This window comes from Quercus suber, unplaced genomic scaffold (assembly GCF_002906115.3).
Source record: "Quercus suber isolate HL8 unplaced genomic scaffold, Cork oak 2.0 scaffold_72, whole genome shotgun sequence".
Classification (NCBI taxonomy): Eukaryota; Viridiplantae; Streptophyta; class Magnoliopsida; order Fagales; family Fagaceae; genus Quercus; species Quercus suber.
The window spans coordinates 50,519-69,054 of NW_027069537.1; the positions used below are offsets into that span (position 1 = coordinate 50,519).

Genomic DNA, 18,536 nt, shown 5'->3' on the forward strand with positions numbered 1-18,536 from the left:
ATTAGAATTTTCCTTTTTCATACTTAATTTAATTATAGGACAAAGTTTTGTTACAACTTTATTTAATATTTTTTTTATCAGATGTGATTTTTTAAAATTTTATCGTTATATAACAATTTTTTTTTCTATATCTTCCATTAGTTCTATGTTTGCAAAATTTCCAAAAAATCAAAGATTAATAATTATATCATCAATCAATTTTTAAATTTCAAGTTTTTGTAGTCTAAAATTATGGATAAAAAATAAGTTTATGGATTGAATAGTAAATAACATTTAATTGACAAAAAATTTGACATGCATATTAAGAACATAAGAAGCATACAATATAGCAGTTATGTAGACATATTAATTTTTTTAGTGGTTGTCAAAGGTCTTGTAGCTAAATTGGCACATCTTCATGCACAAAGTGCTTGGGCGTCTAGGGAGGAAATTGTTCAAACTACGGAGTTAGCAGCATATTATAATTATTTCTAAAAAAAAAAAAAAAAATTAGTGGTTGTTGTAGCCATTGTCCTTAATTTTATAAAGTGGTTTTTTTCAATAATCTAGAGACCAGAAAAAAAAAATGGATTTTTTTTTAAAAATAGTTTTTAGGGATGAAAAACTATATATATATTTTTTAAAGTTTAAAAATTGAAAGAAAAACATCTTTAATGGTTTAGAGACAAAAAAATAACTTTCAATAAAGTATAGAGAAGAAAATAATATTTTATCTTATCAACAATTACATGTTAATCATTATATAATAATTTTTAATAAAGTTCAAATTTTAAATAACTAATGTATCTTTAGCTTACTATTTTTCCCAAAATGTGACTTGAGTTTTATTTTTTTTTTAGAATACTAAATATTTTTAACACACACACGAGGAGATGGGAGAAGGTCTTAAAGAAACTTACAGTAATGTATATTCAAAAGAGCCAAACTCTTAAATATACAGTATAGGAAACTTACAAGACTTGAGTTTTAGGTTTCAACCCAAAGAAAGAAAAAAGTCTCAAGTTTTAGGAAAAGTAGTACTGGTATTTGTATATGCACAAGCGATCCACCCATTATTAAAAATAAAAAATTATTGAAACTTTATAGTGCTTGCTTGATGTATCTTTTATTTTCTTAAGAATCCTTGCTTGGTGTATCTCGTGGGCACACCCTTAAGAAATTGTTTGGTAATGTAGTATGCTTGCTTTCTGTAAGGTTGAAATTTATCAACCATCTTGTTGGCTTTATTCCGTGCCAATTTGCTTGTAATTTAGCACTTAGTAACCTTGTATTTAGGTGGGATTCATGTAAGGGTAGTGTGTGAAGAGAGTGTGAAGAATAGCTCAGGAATGTGCAAAGAAGCAGAGTTTCGCAACTAGGACTCGCGGTTGACTAGCGACTGGCAAGCCGCCAACTATAGGCACGTGAGAAGCACACAGGGGAGCTGAAGGATCATGTCAGCTGTCGCACTGCAGGACAAAAGTCCTAGGCTGGCTAGACAGTTACCTCACGACTTAAACTCACGACTTGGACAAGCCGTGAGACCAAGTCGCCAACCAGCCTTGTTTGGCAAAAACTGACTCTTCGTATTCCAAACGCACACCACTATATATAGATCCTTATACCCACGAAATGGGAGAGCTTCCAGAGAGAATTTTGTGAGAGAAACCCTAGAGCAAAACAAGATTGTCTTATCCCCAATCTTCATCTAAGAGACTCTACAAATTCCTCTACTCTCTTCTTCTCCATTGTCATACCCTTGAGAGGTTTTTTGCCAAATCCTTATCTCACTGTATCCACGTCTATGAGAATGTTTATTTGGTGCTAAGGGAAGCAGTTTGGAAGGAACCAATATACATTGGTTGATGCTATGGTATAGTAGCGGAATCCGGGAAGCTAAAGAAGAAAAAGGTTCGGTGTAACCTCGTTGGAGCAAGAAGCTTGGAGGGCTTAGGTACTTGGGTAGATTAGGCTTGGAAGGTCTTCTGCTGTTCATGTATCCCAACTACATTCTTTAGTGGATTATTTCATCGCTTGGAGGGCGGCAGAGAGGTTTTATACCGAGGACTTCGGTTTTCTCTTCGATAACTCATCGCGTGTTGTCTGTGTGTTTGCATTTTCCTTCCCTTTATCTTTACCTTATATTTATTGTTGTGGATGTGTTTATATTTGGCTTAGATTAGTTATCAATTCTGTGTTTGGCTTATGTTCATGTTCTGCACATTAATTGTTTGATTATAAGCTTGAATTGATATTGTGTAATTTGGGGTCTAAACGTTCAAAGATGTTTTACATGTATTTTGAACTTTCAATTGGTATCAGAGCGGGTACACTTGTTATGGTTTTAATACTTGAGTGTGATCCTTGACCCTTTGTTAAGATGGATAGGTCTCAATCTCTTAATGTACCACAATTTTTTGATGGAAATAATTATGCATTTTGGAAAGTACGTATGAGGGCGTTTTTGTGTTCTATTGATGATGCTGTGTAGGATGCTATTGAGGTTGGTTGGACAAGGCCGGAGGCTACCAAATCCACTTGGGATAAGGCAACTCTTGCGGGGGCTAATGCTAACAATAAAGCATTGAATGCTATTTTCTGTGGTGTCTCTCCAGAAGAATTTCATAGGATTTCACATATCATCGTTGCTAAGGAAGCATGGGAGATTTTGGAGACAACTTATGAAGGAACCAAGAAGGTGAAAGACACCAAACTTCAGATGTTGACCACTCGCTTTGAGGAGTTAAAGATGAGTGAGGATGAGTCCTTTGATTCATTTTACAGTAAGTTGAACGAGGTAGTCGTTGGCAAATTTGATTTTGGGGAAAAGATGGAGGATTCTAAAGTTGTAAGGAAGATCCTTTGGTCACTACCAGAAAGTTTCTGTGCCAAAGTTACGGCCATTGAAGTTCAAGAGCTGGTTGGTTCACTGTAGACGTACGAATTGTCACTGCCCACGTAGAAAAAGAGCAAATCTCTTGCTCTTAAAACAATTGATGAGAGAGTGGCACCTCATAACTCTTCGGAAGAAGATGCAATAGATAAAGATGTGGCGTATCTTGTAAAGAACTTCCGGAAATTCTTGAAACTTAAGAATGGTGGAAAATTTGGTGACAGAGGAAGATTTTAGAGCTCCGGGAAGGAGAAGAAAGAATTTCGAAGGAGAGATAGTAAAGATTCTCAATCTTCTCAAAGGATTACTTGTTTCGAATGTAATGGACATGGACACTTCAAAAAGGAATGTCCCAACTATTTGAAGTCAAAAGAAAAGGTCTATGCTACTACCTTGAGTGACACTGATTTATCAAACTCTGACTCTGAAGATAGCTGTGACTGAGAAGGAAATTACTCCGCATTCATGACCATTGCACATGTAGAATCCTCGGATGATTTGGGCTCATTTGTGAAGGAGCTTGGCGAGCATTCTGATCTGGAGTCTATTAGGGTTGTTGAAGAATCGGAAGCTAAAGAGGAGGAAGATTTATCTAATCTTCAAGAGAATTACGCCTCACTTCTTGAGAAATCGGGTGAGTACATAAGGGTGGCAAAGGCGGCTGTGAAGAAGATAAAGAGAGCTGAGGAAGATTACAAAAGTCTTCTGGCAAGATACAAGAAGGCAAAGTGTGAGATTGAAACACTTAATGGGGAGCTATCAGAAGTTTATACAAAAGTAAGATTTCTTGAGCAAAAGGTAGTGCAAGCTCATGCCAAGATAGATAGGGTCTCCTCCAAGAAACTAGATGATGTTATTTCATTTCAAAAACATGCCTCAGACAAGTCCGAGTTGGGATATACCGGAGGGAGTAGCTCATCAGCAAAGGTTATCAAAGAAGTGAAGTTTATACAGGCCAAAGAGACGGCTGTGGATAAGCCTATCCTTGATAAAGTTAAGGCTAAGAGGAAGAAGAATGTGGCTGATCAACGAGTGTTAAATTAGTCCCGTAATTAATCAGAATCCAGACCCAATTGTCAAAAGCTGAGAGCAGACAACAATGCAAGTGCACCTTGGTCACGACGAAGAAAAAATCACATGAGGTCTTGAGGTGGTGAGCAACCAAGAAGTCAAAATCGTGATCCAGGAATGATGGACGTGATGAAGATGATCGGTGCCTTCACAAATTGCCTGGAAAGCTTCACACGAAGGTTTGATAGTCCTAATTCTCGTACCCAATCCATTAAGGATCTCACCCCAAACGCACGTGTAGGTGACAAAGGGTACTCATTGTTGTGAAATTTTAAAATACTCGCAAGTGTACGAACCGTACCGAAGTATAGTTTGACAAGAACGAGGTCGAACCCACAGGGACTTGAATGAACGTAGGAAAATTAATTAAACCTTAACCGAATTAATCCTAATCTAGTTTAATAAAAATTGGTTGTTTTGAAATTAATTAAACTAAGCAAATAGTTAAACTAAGCAAAATATATAAAGCAATGAAAAGATGTAAATAATCAAGGGAAAGGAATTAAGGTTTTGGAATCCACCTTGTAATTCATATCAGCATATATTTATGATCATTAATTTTTCCCAACTCACTACATGATAATCTAGAAATCAATCTTGCTATCATGGAAAATATCCTCATCAAAATCCTTATTTTAAAAATCTAAAGCATGTTCTTCTTTGCTTCTTAAGTATAAAACCAAATCATCAATTGTATCCGTAGCCAAACAAATCACAAGATATATTTAATTCTAAAAATCAAATCATAACTTGTATCCATTGACAGACAAATCACAAACGGTATCCAATTTTATAATCAAGAATTAATAAACCAAGCATTCAATTAATTAAGACAAATTCTAAATCATAAGAAAAACATGATTGAACTCATATCTAGAATCTCATCGTAGTCAATTGATATGAAGCAAGAACAATTTAAATCATTAAAGAACAACTATTGTGGGAAAAATCAAATCACATAAGTATTACTGATAATCCTTAACAAGGTTTCATCCTCAACCCTAATTATAAATTTAGCTACTCATAGTAATTGAAATAAAACAAAAGAATAAAATACTAAACATTAAACTAGACAAATAAAATAGAGAAAGAAATAGTCACAATGCTACCATGGAGAAAAGCTACAGAGAAGCCATATGCGGCACTGCCTCTTGCTCCAATTTTCTGTTTTGCATCTCAGCCCTAGCACTAGCCTCTCTGAATTTTGCCCTAAAAAGCCTTTAAATAAGTCAAGGAATCCTATTACAAGTTGAATTCCCGTTTGGAGAAAATTCCAGATTTTTAGGCTTCACTTAACCGACTATTTTGGCCCATTTAACTTCAGAATTAGGGCTCCTGGTAAACTAAAAAGTTGTAGCCCTTTAAGTTAACTTTCCATCCCAACTTGAATCATCTCGATTGGACATCTGAACCGAAAGTTATGCCAAAAATACTAACTGATGTGCAGGCTGGAATCCTAATCCGAATTGGACTTGGATTTGGTGCAAATTTCATTTGATTCCTTACTCCAATTGGACTTAAATTTAATATTCATGCCTGGCTGGATGTAAGTTGGCTTGATTCAATTGGCCTAGCCCCACTTTGCATGTAAAGCCCTTCTTACCTGCAACACAAAGATATTACATAATCAATCACAAAATAACATAAAAGTAAAGCTAAATATGTAGATATGTGAGTATTTTATTGTATATATTTCATGCACATCACTCATGCATAAGCATTACAACATCTCCATATATTAATACTTCCCATGTTTGTGAATATGCTTAGTTGTGTACTTCTTGTTAGTATTTAAGGTGTTATTTTTTTTTGTGTTTGGTTCAAATGTCTTTACTTTGTCATTTATGTTTCTTTTGATCAATCTTTTACTGCTTTTGTGTCAAAAATCCAAAAACACATAAAAAGTAGAAAATCCTAAAAAGTTTGATCGGCTTTGTTGAGTCTTGTCTCAAAACTTGTTTTGCCTTGTACCTTTGTACTTATGGCTTTGTGCATTTAATGAGCTTAACTTGTCTATTATGCACTTATATCATTGTGGAAGAAATTTTGAAATTTATGTGACTGTTGTAAATAGATCTTTAACCTTGTCATAAATGATTAGTGAATGGTTTCGTTGATTTTGAGACATGCATAGACTCATGCCTATATATCTTCCTACTTTTTATTTTTATGCTTAAAAGAACTCTCTAAATGTAAATCTCCAAATAAAAAGAGATATAGAGCTGCAAAAGCCTGTCGCACATACTAGTATTCGACTAGGAAAAAGGGAAAGCGACCAAAATAAAATGTATGATGCCCAAAAAGCCAAAGGCTAACTCATCAATTGAAATATCAAAAATTTCAGGCATCTATCTCACAATGAGATTTTCTTTGCTAAAAAAAGTGCAAATGATATGTTGAATATAAAGCCAAATGAAAAGTTTCAAAGAATTGTTATCAAGTACTTGTGAGAGGTCATATATGCATGTTTCTATAATTGAGATAGGTCATATTATCTAGTGCTAGTTGTGTATGCCTTGATTGAATTGATCATTGAAGCTTCACATTGGACTAAGGACTATCTTATTTTTGATATCCACACACAACACACAAGTCTATGTTCAATGAATGCCATATTCATTCGTGTGATTGTATTTGATTAAATGTGTTTTCACATACTCAATCTTTGTTAATCAAACACAAAAAGATTTTTGAGTGTTTTAGTTTGTTTTTGGAAAGTTTTTTTGCTTTTATACAATGTCAAAATTTTCAAAAACAGTGTTGCCCTATTTTGGCGACTCAGTTGCGAGTAGGACTAGTCGCATGCTCCAGTCGCGAAGCTCACTTTGAGATTTTCGCGAGTAACTGGCGTGTAAAGGTCTCAGTCAGCAAAAAACTACTTAGAAAATTTTTCAAAAATTTGAGTTTTTATTATTTTCGCGGCTCTGTGTGGCGACTGATTCACGGGTGGAAGGTCTAGTCGCGAGAGTTACTCAGAGATTTTTGTGGCTTATATTGCAACTATCTCGCGAGTAGACCTTCTAGTCACGAAAAACATTTAGAGAAATTTTTCAAATTTCTTACCTTCACAGTGTTTCGCGGCTTAACCTGGCGACTTAATTAAATCGCGAAAAACGCGTGTTTTGCATTTTAAAGATGGTTTTTAAAATTGTTCTTCAGTCTTTTCCCTTGAAAATTTGTGACTGTTCATTGTCTTCCCCAAATCATTATTTCAAACACTCAGTGTTCACTTTTGTGATACCTCAATTTCTGTATTTTTTTTTCTTAAATCTTCAAGAAAAAGGTATGGGTTTTCTATCTTTTACTTCAGATTTCATGTTCTAAGTGTTATTTTCTTGAATATGTGTGTTTTGAAAATGGATTGTGTTTTTGGGTGTTTAGTTTTGGGTTGTTCATTCTAGTGAATGTCATCTGTTTGACTGTTATTTTTGTTGTGAATTTTTTGGTCTTTTAGTTGGGTTTGTTGAATAGGTTTTTGTTGCCAATGACTTGTTCAGTGTTGCTTCACATGATGTTTTGACTTATCTAAGTTTTCTTACCTTGATTGACTCTGTCTGTGCATATCAATTTCATGATATTGTGTTGAAATGTCTGTTGTCTGTGACACTTTGCTACTCATTTTTGACAAAGTGTGCTGTAATGCCTATTACTCTGTGTGTGTTTGGCATCTGTTTTATGTTTCGTATGTTTCAGGTCTTCGGCAATGCTTATTCTGTCACTTTATTGACTTAGTTCTCGTTCTATGATTCTATGTCTTCTAAATCTGTTTGGTCTTTGCACTCTCATCTCTTGACTAGATCTAACAAAATGAGTGTGTTGTGGATTTGGTGCTTTGTTGTGTGTTCGCTCTTTTACAGATGTCTCGATGATCCTCCAAAGGAAAAGAGGTTATAACAGAAGAGGAAACATTACCTGTTACAAAATGAACATTTTCTTCATCACAGCCATCTACTGAACTCAATAGTGAGTTGTTCAGAACTCCTCAGCACGTACATGCTTACTCAAGCATTTTTGACCGGGCAACTCCTATAGTGGAACGGGAGGTCAGATTTGACACTTTGGAAACCACTTTTTTCCCTCAGATTTTTGAGGCAAAAGATTTGGTAGAATTATTTGGAAATTTTGTTGATCTAATGATGGAACTAGTGAAGGAGTGTTTCGCCAACACAGTTGATCTTGAAAGTGAACTACATTGTATGGTAAGAGGAACGGAGTTTATCATTAGTCCGGACACCATAGCCGAACTTCTCAAAATCACTAGACCTATGAATGCCAACCTAACTCCTTGTGATGATCACACTCCAGTGATTCAAGACATTCTCCAAGTTCTTAGTCCTGGCTATGACATTTCCAGTGCTGGCACATCCATAAGTACTACCAAGTTCTCACCTGAGTTGACAACATTGAAGCTGATCATGTTTACCAACCTCTATCCATTGACCAACATAATGTATATCAACCTTAGAAGGGCTCAATTTCTATATGATCTCATCACAGGCACCACTATTGACATCTGTGCCCATATTTTTTATATCATAAGAAAGACAGTGACTCGAACAGTAGCACGAAGGTGCCTTCCATTTTGCAGTCTCATTATCAAATTCATTCTAAGTGAAGGTGCTATTCCTCCCTCAGTTGGGAAAATAGTTGCTCGTCCTCGACTAATCTCTAGGTCCAGTCTACAAGCTAGTAGAAGTCATTCATCCAAAACTCCAAAGAGTGCACATTTCTCTTCTGCTACTCCATCTACTCCTGAGCCAGATACACATGTACATACCACCCATGTATCATAGCAACCTAGCACTACACAAGCACAGTCTGCCCCTCAACCTGATAGGTTGGAGATGCTATTTGAGAACCTCCACAAGCGCCTTGAGGAATTGGAAAAGACTCTTAGAGAAGGCCAGAGAGAGCAGTCAGAAAGAATGCCAGTCATGTAGGACCAGATCGATGTTTTAGCAACACAAGTTGATAGCATTTTCACCAAGTTACAATAGTGACTCTTTGGCCATTCGTGCCAAAAAGGGGGAGATAATGTTTTGGGCTGTTCTTGAGGGGGAGCTCTTGTTTGAGGGGGAGCTTTCATAGTTTATGATATTTTGTTTATAGCTTTGATATTGTGTTGGTTAACTGCTATTAGTAAAGGTTTATTACTCAGGGGTTTCTGTTTTTGGTTTGGCTAAAACTCTTGACTCTTGGATAGTTTTATTTCAATAGTTACACAGTATATATTTTTTTTCTACTATATGCTTTTGGTTTGTACTTGATACCTTTGTAGGTCTTTAAGGTTTATGTTTATCTGTTTGTACCCATACTGCTTTTGTAAGCTTTAAGGGTTTGTTTATATGCATTTGTAGGCCTTTGTGGTTTGTACTATACTTTATGCAGCCTTTGTACTTTGTTAAATCAATACTTCTAACTTAATGCTATGCATTCCTTTTAAGTACTGTCACTCTTGTGCTCGTGTAGGATTTTTCCTAGATGCACATATTTCATGTACTATGCATTGGTTGAGTGTTGGTCATTCAAGTAATTTGCCTTGTGTTTGTCAACTTGAATGTCCGGATGTTCATTCCAAGTGTGAATGAGCATTGTGATCACTTGGTTATAGTGATTGCATGTTTTGATCTTGCCATGGTTTATTGCTTTACTCCATCGCGCTTGATCGCATTGTGCTTGCACCATTTGCATTACAAGTTTTCTGCATACAATAAACTTATTGTGTTATTGTGTTTCAGGAATTTCTTGTTCTTATGATTCTTAAGCTTCACAGATTCTAGAGTTAGGTGTGAGTGAGTTTTCCAACTATTCCCAACTCACGCGTTAAGTCTAGAGTTTGTTTTAGGATTTTGTCATGGAATAGCCAAAGGGGGAGATTGTAAGGTTGAAATTTATCAATCATCTTGTTGGCTTTATTTCGTGTCAATTTGCTTGTAATTTATCACTTAGTAACCCTATATTTAAGTGGGATTCATGTAAAGGTAGTGTGTGAAAAGAGTGTGAATAAAAGTTCAAGAATGTGCAAAGAAGCAGAGTTTCGCGGCTAGGACTCGCGGCTGACTCGCGACTGGAAAGCCGCCAACTGCAGGCACATGAGAAGTACACAGGAGAGTTAAAGGGTCGCGCCAGCTGTCGTACTATAGGACAAAAGTCCCAAGCTAGCCAGGCAGTTATCTCGCGACTTGAACTCGCAACTTGGACAAGCCGCGAGACCAAGTCGCCAACCAACCCTGTTTGGCAAAAAATGACTCTTCGTATTCCAAACACGCACCACTATATATAGACTCTTATACCCACGAAATGGGAGAACTTCCAGAGAGAATTTTGTGAGAGAAACCCTAAAGCAAAACAAGATTGCGTCATCCTCAATCTTCATCTAAGAGACTTTACAAATTCTTCTACTCTCTTCCTCTCCATTGTCATACCCTTAAGAGGTTCTTTGCCAAATCCTTATCTCACTATATCCACATCTGTGAGAAGCTTTATTTGGTGCTAAGGGAAGCAGTTTGGAAGAAACCAATATACATTGGTTGATGCTATGGTATAGTAACGGAATCTGGGAAGTTAAAGAAGAAAAAGGTTCGGCATAACCTCGTTGGAGCAAGAAGTTTGGAGGGCTTAGGTACTTGGGTAGATTAGGTTTGGAGGGTCTTCTACTGTTTATGTATCCTAACTACATTCTTTAGTGGATTATTTCACTGCTTGGAGGGCGGCGAAGAGATTTTACGCCGAGGACTTCAGTTTCCTCTTCAATAACACATCGCGTGTTGTCCGTGTGTTTGCATTTTCCTTCCCTTTATTTTTGCCTTATATTTACTGTTGTGGATGTGTTTATATTTGGCTTAGATTAGTTATCAATTCTATGTTTGGCTTATGTTCTTGTTCCACACATTAATTGTTTGATTATAAGCTTGAATTGATATTGTGTAATTTAGGGTCTAAACGTTCAAAGGTGTTTTACATGCATTTTGAACTTTCACTTTCCATATTGGTACAAGGAATGAAACGTTGAATGCACTAATATGCATCAACTAATGTAACATGTGGCCTCCGGGAATTTAGGAATGGCAATTTTGCCCCGCCTGCCCCACCTCGCCCCGCGCGAGTATTCCCTGCCCTGCAAAGGTGGTGGGGCTGGGATGGGGCAATATTTTGTCCCCGCACCTCAAGGTGGGGTAGGGACGAGTTTAGTTTTTTTATCCCCAACCCACCTTGCCTCGTCTCCACCCTGCACTAATAAGGAGTATAATTGTAAATTTAATAAACCCTAAATCACTAATATTTAAAGTGAAACACAAGACATGGGATAAAATATATTTTATTCTAATACCTACTGCTACTGCCACTCTCTGACCCTTCTCCCTTCTCTATACGTGTTTTTCAAGTTTCAAGCCAAACTCCACTCCAACTTTGCTTTTTAGGTTCATCTCACTCACTATCTTCCCTTTTGTTTTGTTGTTTCTTAAATTAGTTTTTTTCAATTTAAAATTTGGTTCTTTTTTTCTATCTAAAATTGGAATTTTTGTTTATAGTTATTGAAGAAGCACAGTTGGAACGAAAAAAGGTAATGGTCTCTTAATGCTTCCAGTAGGTTTGTTTCTTATCATATTCCAAATGTTTCAATTTTTCTTTTGGCACATTTTTTCATGTTTTTCAATCAAATGACTCTAATATATTTGTCTCTTGAAAGTTGTTGATATATTCGGCCCCACACTAGGATTTCATTATGTATATTGGGTTATATTTGTATTTTGTGAGTGTTTGGATTCATGTTTGCGCGTCTGCATTTTCACTTTTCAGTGTTTTCCTCTTTTTTTTTTAGCCGCAGTTATTGACTTTTCTTCTGTGAATAGTGCACATCAGTGGGTCCCGTGCACTGTTCACGAGACCCACAAACTTCACTTTTTAGCAACTTTTGCATTAAAAATGAGTCCCACAGCACTATTCACATATTTAAATATTATTTTGCTACAGTATTTTCAGTTTTCAGTAAAATAAGTTGTATCCAAACGGACCTTTTATATCCAACTTATTTTTTTCTTTACTATGTGATAGAGTCACAGTTTTTAAAAATTATTTGATTGATAATCTTAAAGATTTTATCTTTGTTAATGTGGTTAAATACTTATATCTATATCTTTCTATTCACATTATTTTTCCTTGAAGTGTGTGAAAGCATCACACACGGTTTAATTTACTTGAATTTTTTTATAAGTGATATAAGTTTTTCTTCTACATTGTTCTACATTGTTTGTGTTAGAGACTTTTGGCTTAGGTTTTGGTGTATGTATATTACTTTTTTATGATTGCTAAGTTAATAAATTATCAGAAACAATTTTTTTAGGAATGACTTCAAGTGAAAACAATGGTAGCTTCAATCCATCTATCACACCCATTAGCAGCCATCAATCTCCAATGATGGTAGATGAAGATAATACAACCCCTTGTTCAACTCCATTGGATAGGTAGAAGATGCCCAACCCCAACCAAACAATGAGATAATTAAGGAACGAGGGAGGTTGAAATCAGTTGTGTGGAATCATTTTAAGAAAAGGAAAGTTGATGGAAAAGACAAGGCTGAGTGCAACTATTATACGAGATTGCTTGTAGGGGGGTCTAAATATGGTACTAAACATTTGCATGACCACTTAAAAATATGTCCTAGGAAAAAATTTAAGGACATTGGGGATATGAAACAAAATTTTTTGGTGAGAGATCAATATAACGTGGACTCAGTGGCAAGTTTGAATGCTTATCATTTTGATTGAGATGAATCAAGAAAAGGACTCGCTCTTATAATCATCTTGCATGAGTATCTCCTTTCTACATTTGATCACATTGGCTTTAGAAGATATTCAACTTCTCTTCAACCATCGTTCAAGATGGTTTGTAGGAACACAATCAAGAAGGACATTATGAGCATCTATGATCATGAAAGGGAGAAATCAATGCATGAAATAGAAAAGAATCGGAGTAGAATTGCTATTGCCACTGATATGTGGGCTTCACAAAACAAAAAAACAGGGGTTTATGGTTGTAATGGCACACTTTATTGATGATTTTTGGAGATTCCAAAGCTGAGTTATAAGGTACATTTTTTAAAATATATATTCATTTTTTTGTTTAAATTCTTTTCAGATATTGTATGAACTTATTTCACTGTTAGTTATAATAATTTAAATTTCTTATTTTATGTTTATTTATGTGCCATTCTCCATATACACAAGAAATGCTTTCTAATGTCCTTCTATAGACCTTGTTAGAATGGAACATTGATAGGAAGTTATCTATTGTGACAGTGGACAATTGCAGTACCAATGATGCAGTTATAAATATTATACTGGACAAGCTTCAACGTAATACACTTGTAATGCATGGATCAATGTTGCATATGCATTGTGCAACACATGTTCTTAATTTGATTGTTCAAGATGATTTGAATGTTATTGGATCACGCATTGAGAAGATGCGTGAGAGTGTGGGATTTTGGACTGGATCAACAAAAAGAAGGCAACGATTTACAGATATGGCTCGACAATTACATGTTGAATGTACCAAAGAACTAGCCCTTGATTGTAAGACTCATTGGAACTCTTCCTATCTTATGCTTTCTACTGCTATAGAGTATCAAGATGTCTTTTTTTGACTGAGCTAAAGAAGTCATCTTATAAGTGCATTCCAAAAGAGGAAGAATGGGAGATGGCAAGTAGTATATATGAGAGATTGGTATTGTTTTACAAGGTTATAGAGCTATTCTCAGGTACCTCATATCCTTATAGCTAATTTTTTTTTTTCCTGAGGTGTGTGAAATAAAAATAGCTTTGAATTCTTGGTTCACAAGCCCAAGTGATATGATTAGGAGTATGACACTTAAAATGTTAGAACAATTTGACTATTATTGGAATGTGATTCATGGTGTTATGGCTGTGGCAACCATTTTAAACCCAAGATATAGGATTGAATTGTTGGAATATTATTTTCCCCATATTTATGGTGACGAAGCTGAAAATGAAATTCACAAGGTTAGAGATACTTGTTATGAAATAATTGGTGACTATACTTCTGGGATAATGGGTAGGGAAGGTACTCGTGGCACTTGTGTAAGTGAGGATCCATAAGTTAATGACTCCCTTATGGACTTTGAAAGATATCTTAGTCAAAAAAAAAAAAAGGGTGGGAATATTAAATTGGAGTTGGAGCATTACCTTGAGGATGATCTAATGCCAATAACTTTGGAGTTTGATATTTTGGCATGGTGGAAATCTAATTGGCCTAAGTATCCTACTTTGTAATGTATTGCAAAGGATATCCTAGCCATTCCAGTGTCAATTGTTGCTTTGGAGTCAGCATTTTGCACAAGTGGTAGGCTGCTAAGTCCACATCGTAGTAAACTTCATGCAAAGATTGTAGAGGCATTGATGTGTACTCAAAATTTTTTATAGGCTAAAATCAAAGGTAATCAAATTTACTAATTAGTGTCTGTTTGGATAGCTTATTTTTTGCCAACTTATTTTACTATTCAGCTTATTTTTTCTACTGTTTATGGGACCCACTACACTTTTTAGTACTATTTATGGGTCTCACTGTACTATTTTAGTTAATTTTTACTTTTATCTACAGTACTTTCAATAAAAAGTTTCCAGTTTTAGCAAAATAAGCGAATCACAAACAAACCCTTAATCTATTCAATGATTTATGCTGCTGCATTTTTCATTGTATTTTTCAATTGTTTGATTGAATTTGTTTTACTTTTTTTAGGCATTTCATCTATTGTAGATGGAATTGAAGCTAATACATTCCAAAACATCCTTGATGATTTTGATGATGAAAAAAAAAGTGGTGTCACTATATTGGGAGAATGCGAAAATTATTCTTAAAGAACTAGTCAATTTTTATTTTGTTATAAGACAATGTTTATTTTGTTAAAGAACTAGTCAATTATCCTTGATGATTCTGTTCATGCAAAGACAATGTTCATTTTGTTATAAGAAATTTTGAATTATGTTGTTACGTATTAGACTATTTAAGTACTTGGTTTATTTAAATGCTTGGATTTTAAAACATTTTTTTTTTTTTTTGTTGTGATTTATATTATTGTAGCAAAAAAATTATATATATATATATATAAAATTGTATTTTTGGGGGCGGGGGGGGGGGGGGGGCGAGGCGGGTCCCTGCGAGGCCCCAGGGGCGGGGATGGGGTAAGGTAGTTTATTCGATGAAGATCCCATCCTTCGGCCCCGCTCCACCCCATTGCCATCCTGGACCGGGATGCTTTCAACATTTCAATCCACTATGAAATATGTTGGTCATAAGGTCATTTACCATGCTTACACCCAACAAAGTTATGGTTCCTTTGCTTGCTAAGTGATTTTTCTAAGTTCTAAGTTCTAACTTAATCTTTTACAAGCTTGGATAATTTGATATGATTGTGTAAGGAATGCCTAATATGAATTTATTTAAGGGAGTGAAAAATAATCTCCCTCCCTTGATTTTCCCCTTCACAAACCTCGATTTAAATGAATAAGAAGAAATAAAAATATTTTCCCTCAAAGTTACCTTTTTTTTTTCTTAATGCGTCTTCCCCTAGAACTTGGTTGCCAACATTAAAACCATGTTTTTACTCTTGATATTTAAGTCCAATTTTATTTCATTATTTTTTTATGTTTGCAAATATTAGGAAAATCTTATCAAGTTTTAAGTGATCCACTACAAAGAGATGCCTATAATCGAAATGAAAAAAAAAAAAAAAATTTATTATTAAAAAATGTGGGTATCTAGTTACTTGTATATGCTTTCGCTTGTTATGAAAACATTGTAAGTTGTCTTATTACTACTCTATTTTCATATTACTATTAAAGAACAGTAAGGATTCTATTAGTACAATAATATTTGATTTTCAATTTCATTCCCTCTACTTTAGTTTTATGGAATGAAAGTTTGACACAAATTTTATCTTCATTTCTGCAACTTCTATTTCATAATATATTGTTAGAGCAGATCGACCAACCAACTCATTTTGCTAGATGTAATCGTCATACATAGCATGGAATTTTCATATACTTAATTATGACTGCAGATTAAAAAATGTGATTGTAAACACATAAAGTACAACAAGGTCATAGTTTATAAATTGCCTTTAGCTACTTCAGCTATGTGAGATGTAAACTTACATTCAGGAGATACTGGGATAGTATCATTAAGAATTGTTTTATGCTTTTATGTTCTTCTTTGAAGATTTCCCCCCTACATTCCTAATGATTTTTTTTTGTTTTCACTACTTGAGAAGGGTGCACAAGAATGTAGACTTTCATTTTTCAAAATTAAATTGTCAAATAAAACTAGATTGTCATCTATGTTCAAGCACTGAAACATACAAAGTGGTGATGAGATAATCTTAACTAGCTAGTGAAGTGTTCATCTCATCCTTCTCGCTAAGTATTATGAATTGGTCACTTGGCAACAAAATTAAGAAAATTAATATGAATATTTGACACAAAATTATAATACAATTTGAGGTTAATTTCAATTAAATTTGGATTCTAATTATCATTTGACTTTAGTATATTATATATGATTTCTCGTATAATTATCTTTTTCATAGCAAAGAAGAATAAAAACAAATCTTCATGCTTGTAGATAAGTTTACTAAACACAAAGGTATTTAACTAATGTTCGATTTTTTTAAAATTTTGTTGTTGCTAGTATTGATAAAACATTGAATAAATAAGCTAAGGAAATACTTCCATAGTTATACATAAAATAAAACATATATTTTATTTTAATCCATAGTTGTTTTGGATTCTATAAGTTTCATATTTCTACTAACTCAACTTTGAATTCTATAAGTTTCATATTTCTACGAACATAAAGCAACTAACATAAGAACATAGTTTTGATATGCTCATTGCATAAAAACAAAGGATCACATGGTTCATCCGCTATCTCCATTGGCATGTTAGTTATTCTTGTTTAACTCGCTCAGAAGAGACTTGATCTTTTCAATGGTTAATGGCTTCTCATAACACTGATTTTGACCAGCTGCAATAAAATCATTTCTTTCAGAGCTTAAATCACATGAAGTGACTCCCACAATTGTGCTATTGACGCCCATAGCTCGTAGCTCCTTTGTCGCCTATAAATAAAATATAATTAGGGGCACATGATCTTATATGAAGTTATTAAGTAGGAGAAAAAATTGAGATAACATTACTTAATGTTGTACAAGTTACAAATGTGAGCCTTTATGAGCGTTAAGTATATATTATATATAATAATATAAACATAATAGCAATAATAATAATTTAATGATAGTTAATTGTCTTGTAACCTAACTAACACTTTTTGGTGTTTCCAATATAGATGTTTAGGGTTCAAATTTTCCTACCTTAATTATTGAATCAATAAAAAAATGCATAATGATATGACAAAAGAAACAATTTTACATATTTGTTTATGAATAGTTGCTTAATAAGTTGCAATAATTATGTTGACATAAATTGTAAAGAGTCTAGTAATTAATTGGCATTACCCAATTCTCCAAATAGAGGGAAAAAAAAAAGTTGTGTTCCACAAATCAAAATTATATGAGTTATTGAAAAATCCCATCAACTATCATTATGAATAATAACAATACATTATTAAATTATTCTTATACCATCATCACTTGTGAACCTAGTTACAAAGATTATGAACTTACATAAGAAAATGCAACCATTTATGCTAATATATTGCTTTTGTTAAGTTCTCTGAATATATGAAAATACATGCATGTCCTTACCTTTGAAGATTATTGTATTGTAAGTAGTTTACTTTAACATCATATTTTCTTATAAAAATTTTCCTAAAAAAAAAAAAAAAAAAATCTTATGAAAAATGTGAGGTTCTACTTTGAAAAACATATATACCTCAAGCCCAGTCATGATTGGCATCTCCTTGTCCATAAAAATAATATCAAATGAAGCCCCAGATCGGCAAAGATCAACTGCTTCTTTTCCATTTTTGACCTCTTGAATTTCCTTAGTAAATTTGCTTAGGAGTGCACTATGGATTTTTCTAATGATGGGGTCATCATCCACAATGAGCACAGAAAACTTCTTTTCAGAGCCAATGATTTCCATACTCTTTGAACTTGATGCTCCTTTTCCGAACATTATCTCTCCTCGTTTCAATATTCTGTGGGCAATAAAACTTTAATTTCTCTTAACAATTTAATAAGCAGTTACAATTATAGCTTAATGTGATATATATATATATATATATATATTAAGGAAATTAGGAAACAAATTATTATTTTCGATGCTTAATTTCCTATTTCCCGATGACTAGAGAGCACAATAGTTTTATGAAACAACACATCATTTCATCTCAGTATAGTATATATGTAAGTGTAGTGTATAATATATAAGTAGAAATATAAATAATTTAAACTAGCATATCAACCTTAAATAATTTGTATTTATACTATAGAATAATTTTATTTTTTGATATAAGTAGCAAACACTAAAAAGATATATAATGATTTTGCAATTTAAATACCTTTACTACGTACTGATTAGAGCTAAGCCCTCAAATTCTATGGTAATGCTTACAC

The 18,536-nt window shown here is 34.1% G+C and overlaps 1 protein-coding gene across 1 annotated transcript; it reads right to left on the reverse strand.

The window, feature by feature from the left end:
- Positions 1-16,901: 16,901 nt before the first annotated feature.
- LOC112030979 (two-component response regulator ARR22) lies at positions 16,902-18,096 on the reverse strand. Its single transcript, XM_024050066.1, has 2 exons — positions 17,851-18,096; positions 16,902-17,078 (listed from the first exon to the last, which is right to left on the reverse strand). Exons 1-2 carry the CDS (start codon positions 18,094-18,096, stop codon positions 16,902-16,904), a joined length of 423 nt encoding a protein of 140 aa, XP_023905834.1.
- Between the last annotated feature and the right edge of the window lie 440 nt (positions 18,097-18,536).